This window comes from Toxotes jaculatrix, chromosome 6, assembly GCF_017976425.1.
Source record: "Toxotes jaculatrix isolate fToxJac2 chromosome 6, fToxJac2.pri, whole genome shotgun sequence".
Classification (NCBI taxonomy): domain Eukaryota; kingdom Metazoa; phylum Chordata; class Actinopteri; family Toxotidae; genus Toxotes; species Toxotes jaculatrix.
The window spans coordinates 3,297,290-3,303,289 of NC_054399.1; the positions used below are offsets into that span (position 1 = coordinate 3,297,290).

A 6,000-nucleotide genomic window follows, 5' to 3' on the forward strand; every position below is an offset into this window, starting at 1 on the left:
CAAGGCTACGGTGTCTGCCAAACCAGACTCTCCCTTAGTGTAGGCAAAACCGGAGGGAATAACCCAGATGACAGATGATCTCTCATTCTTTTCCCCTCTTTGTTGCTCATAAACAAACTGGTTTCTCTGCTTACGCAATACATGCTGTTTTTTTTTTTTTTTTTAGTCTTGCTTTACTTTGTTTTTGTCTTTCTGCTTCATACTGAGAGGAAGTGATGAACTGTTGTGAAACTGTAATTAAATGTTAATTCTGTCCGACTACTAATATGTTTTTCTATTCTTCTTTTATAGGATGCTCTCCCACCACCCCCACCTCCTCCCCCACAATCCTCTGCCGGCGGAGCTGCATATTCATTGGCTGGCGGACAGAGACCCTCCCCCAGCATTAGTGACCAAAGTGGTAGACAAAGACCCACAGTGTGAGTTATAAAAACAGTCCTACACAAAAGTATGCAGTCTTCTTAAATGTGCAGTGAAATGTCAGAAGCGGTTTGTGCACCAGTGGCCCAGGGCCTTAGTGCACACTCTCAGTTCAGAGGGGGGAGTCCTCGCCTGTCTGTGACCCCCCCCCCCCAGCTGTCAGTGTGAGGCTGCAGAGTGTGAGCTTGTGCACAGGTGACGGGGTCAGAACCTGTGGGTGACAGTCTCCTGGGTCCCATTGGAGATCCTCCCTCTCACCTCTGACTTTTGACTCCCTCACCTTTACCCTCATTACTCCCCCAAGACACCGCACACCTGATAAGAATTAGATCCACTCGTGCCTGCTCTCCTGCCGTCATCTGTGCCTTGCCTGTGCGTGCATGTCAGACTCTGAGGCATTTATGTTCCTTTCCCCTGACAACATCCCAGCTGAGACTCCCATCTTCTTGGCTGCCATTCCAGGCCTGTTCTTGCACTGCTGTAGAGAGATGACCCGCAAATTGTTTTGTCCTCCAGTGCTGATATTCTCTGGGTCAGAGGGCACAGTCTCTGCTGGAGGGTCTCAGAGGAGATGATGACATGTGCACAGCGAGACAGCAGGATAAATCCCGAACAAATGGCATGCTGTTCAAAATGTTAAATGCTTTTATTTCCATATGGGAGGAAATGTTAGCTCAGTGGGTGCTCATCTGTGTTTGGGAAATGACTTATCTTTGTTTACTGCTTGTTCTGGATCCAGCTATGTGGCAATGTTCCCATATACTCCTCGGAAGGAGGACGAGCTGGAGCTGAGGAAGGGAGAGATGTTCCTGGTGCTGGAACGCTGTCAGGACGGCTGGTTCAAGGGCACCTCCATGCACACTGGCAAGATTGGAGTCTTCCCTGGGAACTACATGAGTCCAGTCAGCAGGTCAGTCATTTATTCATGGTCATTTGTTTTTGTCAACACACTGTTCACTCAGTCACACATCCCTGGTTTCACATCCATCTGACTGTGATGGATAGCCAGGGGTTAATAATTCCACCATATGGGGTTTTTCTAAGATAACCTCTTTAAAACATACAGTATGTTATGATGTTTTTATTAATGAAGTCACGTTAACTGTCAGCGGATGAAGCTGTTGGACCACAGACACATTCCAGCTTTGGAAAGAATTCCCATAAAGCACATGTTTTGATTGCTCTTCAGATTCCTTCTAGAAACTTATAATGCTTTTATTTTCTTGATCTTGGCTTTTAGACGCTGCCGCCAGTGGGTTGCAAGAAAAATTTAAAAGTCATTATGGTTTTTATAATAATTCAGTGTAATCCCGCTTTGCATATTTCCAGGTTATCTCATGCTCATTATGGTGGATTTAAGCCGTAACTGCAGATCCTGTGATCGTCAACCTTGGAATCTTGTACATAGCTTGTTAGGACCAGGAAGGAAAACTGATATTGATTTGTAAATGTCAAGTGGAACAGTTAGAAGGATCAACTTAGACCCTTTAAATGTGAAAACACTGAGATTTTTAGGAGGTGTAAAATGCATGTGAAGGTGTAAAGTTCCCCTGTCACCACAGAGAGCTGCGTCTTACACCTCTTCACATTCTCTCCCCTCAGGACAGCGTCAGGGAGCACTCAGCCCAAAGTGCCCATGAGTCTGTGCACTCAGGCGGGCAGAGGGGTCACCATCGTCAGCCCCTCTTCTGCTCCCCTTGGGGCCATTGTTCCAGGGCCCGACTACAACAAAGCGCTCACCGTGTGTTCCAGCGCTGTACCTGCCGGCTCCCAACCTGCAGCTGTAGTAACGGCAGCTCAGACAGCCACGGGCCAACAGCCAAAAGTCCCGCTGCATGTCAGCTCCCAGATGACGGTGAATCAGGCTCGCAACGCGGTCAGGACAGGTAAACTCACTGGGATTAAAATGGTTACTGGATGTTTCTTCACACTGTGAAAGAGTTTTAAAAAGTCTAATGTTATGTTAAATGTTATTTTATTTTATTTCCCATTTGCAGCTGCATGTCACAGTCAGGACCGGCCCACAGCAGCGGTGACACCCATCCAGTCTGCAACACCCGTAGCCTATCTTCCACACCTTGCAGTGTGCCCGCAGCCCTCCTCTAGCCCTGCCCAGGGTTGTACCCGGGCTGGGGTGGCAATGGGCTGCGCTGCTGCCTCTTTGACCCCACCCAATGTCAGTGCTGCATCCTTGGAGGGTGACGCTTTGAGACCTGTACCTGTCCTCACTGTGCCTGTCGGCCCTGGGAACAGCTCCGCTCTCAATCCCGTGTCTAACAACACAGCTCTCGCCTGCAGACTAGACAAGGATGTCAAGGTTGGATATGTCTTAGTATTTTCAGAACTTAATGCAATTAATATAAACAGCGCTGATTATCTATTGCTGTTTCTATTTTTAGTTGATGTGTACATGTTTTATCATGATGAAGAATTTGTTTTAATTTCTTGCAGATGATTGAAATGCTTTGTAGTGTTTTGGAGCGTCTTATTAAAATTAAAAAGATTGATAAGATTGAATAATAGTAGCAACATAGAGAGGGTATCATTATGGACAGGGTTTGTTTCTGTCTTTCTTTCTGTTGTTGGTTCAGTCTTTCTTTACAGACGACAGCTGTGTCAACAGTTTTTAACCTGCAGTTTAAAAACTGTGCAGAAAAAAGGAGTTTCTCTTACCACGGATGTTTGTGTCAGTGGCAGAGAAACAAAACAGCTGCAGGCACTAGAAAATACTGTCTGTGGTTTGTGAAAATTGCTCGTGTCTCATTGCTTCAGGAGTTGCTGCAGTTCTCTAACGTTAAAAAAAAAATGATGGTGTCTTTATGCTGCAGAGAGAAAAGAAGAGTCTTCTGAAGCTGTTGTCCTCCAATAAGAAGAAGTCTCGTCCTTCACCCCCCTCCTCTCCTACCCTTGATGCGGAACAGACTGCAGCTGGAGAGGTGCTACATGGCGCCGCGGGGCACGACACCTCCCCTCCTTCCGGCTCTGTCAGCTGCCTCGAGCCTGAACCTGCTGCTGCCGTTGCATCTGCAGCTTCATCCTCCTCGTCCTCCTCAGTCCCAGAGTCCTCCCATCGGAAGAGCAGTCCCCTTGATGGGTGCGCTCCTATCGCTCCTCCTCCTCGCCAGCCGTGCTCCTCTCTTTTATCTCAGCAGCATGATGCACGGCCCATCATATGTGAGAGGTACATTGATGCGAGTCTGCAGTTTCGTTCTATTGTTTGTGATTGTCCTGCTTATCGTTCCCGTGTAACGTGATATCGCAGGTATCATGACTTATCGGCTGTCATTGTTACAGTGTTCATCATTCACTCACTGCGCCTCTGGCTGTCCTCCCCAGGTACAGGGTGGTGGTATCATATCCACCGCAGAGCGAGGCCGAGCTGGAACTTAAGGAGGGCGACATTGTGTTTGTTCACAGGAAGAGGGAAGACGGCTGGTTCAAAGGCACACTGCAGAGGAACGGCAGGACCGGACTGTTCCCTGGCAGCTTTGTAGACAGCATCTAATAAGCACACTACACTGAACCACGGTCTCCGACAACGTGACCCAGCTGACCGCTGCTTGCCTCGCTACAGTCTGTCACTGTTCAAACCAAACGAGGACAGTGCCGACATCGTGGCTGGGATAGGACCATCAGACTGACACTTTAACTGACCAGAGCCCGCTGTGGCTCCGGTCTCTGAGCTGAACACTAGTGGCACGTGGGAGAGAGCTACAGAGAAGAACAGGATGTGTTGTCATTAAAAGCACAGTGGACAGATTTAGAGGAGAGCACACTACTCATGAACTTTTCCTTTTTTTGTTGGTTATTTATATCTTTGTTAACAATTCAGCTGTTAAATGTGTGCCTTGTACTGTTCCTCACTTTATTGTACATACGGACACAAAGATGATTAGTCCTAAAACAACCAATATGAACTGTTGATATAGATATGTTACACATTTTAACTTATTTCATAGACTGGCCTTTTTGTAGTGCAAAATATTAAGGGGTTAAGCTGGCAAATGCCTTACGCCATATTCTATCACGTCAGTTATACTTTTCTCCATTTACACTACTGATAAAAGTTTTACCATTATTTCAAACTGTCAGCAGAATGGAGAAGGCGTGTCAGACACAGCAGCGCAGGACAAACAAGCAGCGCCGTCTGTGCTTGTGCTGCTCGGTTGGAAAAAAAAAAGGAAACTTCCCCAGCTCCAAAGGCATTACCTCAACCAGAGGATCGTAAGACAGATCTGCCGTATTGCACATTCAAGTACACAAGCTACAACTCACACTCATGTGAACATTGCACATCAGAAAACATTTTTCTGGGGCCAAATCACAGGGCCCCTCGGTCTTTCTCCTGGTGTCGCTGAGGCTGAAGAGCCAAGGGCCGTTACCTGCGGTGGTCAAATATTTGCATGTGATTAGCAAAGCCCTCAGCGGCAGACAAAGTGAAGGTAGATGTGTTGCAGGACTGTTTGGTCAATGCCTTTTTAATATGTGGGGGGGAAAAAAACATGCACTCCAAATAGACTGCAGTCAAAATATTGCTTACTTTGTACCTTCTGTGTATTTACTGACCAGAGTAGCTGCTCTCCTAACCTCCCTCGGCCGTGGCCAAACCCAGACATAGCTCTGCATCACAAGAGCGACGTAACATTTCAGTAACTGTGCACAACAGATTCTTTTCAGTGTGTATTTATGTTCGTTACAGATTCCACAGAGGCTGACACCTGCTGCTCCTGGAGAGTCTCTCCTGTAACTGACCTGGACACGGGAGCAGTAAGGCACACAGACACCCTTCGACGGGCTCTCAGCTTTGTACACTATAACTCATTCCTAATGTGACTTGTGGCAATAAAAACCCAGCTAGCTAAAGCACAGAATGTTTGCCTGAAGCAACATATCATTGTATCACTCCACAGGAAGAGTTGTGTAGTGTTGTTCTGTTGAATCTCGAAAGTTACAGTTTTAATTGAAATCAATCGCTTTTACCCCCTTGATTTTTTTTTTAAAGGATATTTTGTGATTGGGTTTGTACATTTTGTCTCTGCAGAGTCTTTAATGCTAAGTGTTGTATTGACTTGAATTACTGTAAGAGTTGTTTGTGATCGGAGGGGATTTGGTTGTAGTGTTTGGTGCTTGTAAAACAAAAAGAAGGGTTAGTTTTAGAATGAGAAACGGAGAACGAATGAAAAGTTGGATTCAGCAAAGAGTATGTCACAACATAATTCCTCTTTTCCTTTTATTCAGTATCATTAATGACTGACCTCCGACTGACCTGGAGTGCTGTGAAGTCTGAGGGGAGATTTAAACACTTTGGAGTTGAGGCAATCACTGAGTCGTGCCAAATTTGGCTTTGAGATTGAATTTACTGACTGAATTGTTCCCAGAGTTTCAAGTGTATTCTTTTGTTTGTTTGTTTTGTTGTTTTTTGAGGGGGACCACTGTGTAACTGACTGCTGGAATATGTTGTAGTTTGTTTGAAATTTGGAGAGAGTTTGGAAAAGGATGGTACAAATCACTGTTAGGGCCTTTTTCTTTTTGTGTTTCCTGATTGGTACTTACATAGAATAAACCTGATGTTGTATTGTT

At 45.9% G+C, this 6,000-nt stretch overlaps 1 protein-coding gene across 1 annotated transcript in view; it reads left to right on the plus strand.

The window, feature by feature from the left end:
* The window catches only part of sh3rf1 (SH3 domain containing ring finger 1), a 30,195-nt gene extending 24,195 nt beyond the window's left edge, over window positions 1–6,000 (plus strand). Inside the window, exons 7-12 of the mRNA XM_041040961.1 lie at window positions 292–419; window positions 1,160–1,330; window positions 2,023–2,306; window positions 2,418–2,737; window positions 3,249–3,601; window positions 3,757–6,000. Of these exons, the coding sequence (XP_040896895.1) occupies window positions 292–419; window positions 1,160–1,330; window positions 2,023–2,306; window positions 2,418–2,737; window positions 3,249–3,601; window positions 3,757–3,925 (1,425 nt within the window). The 3' untranslated portion in view covers window positions 3,926–6,000. The remainder of the gene's footprint in view (window positions 1–291; window positions 420–1,159; window positions 1,331–2,022; window positions 2,307–2,417; window positions 2,738–3,248; window positions 3,602–3,756) is intronic.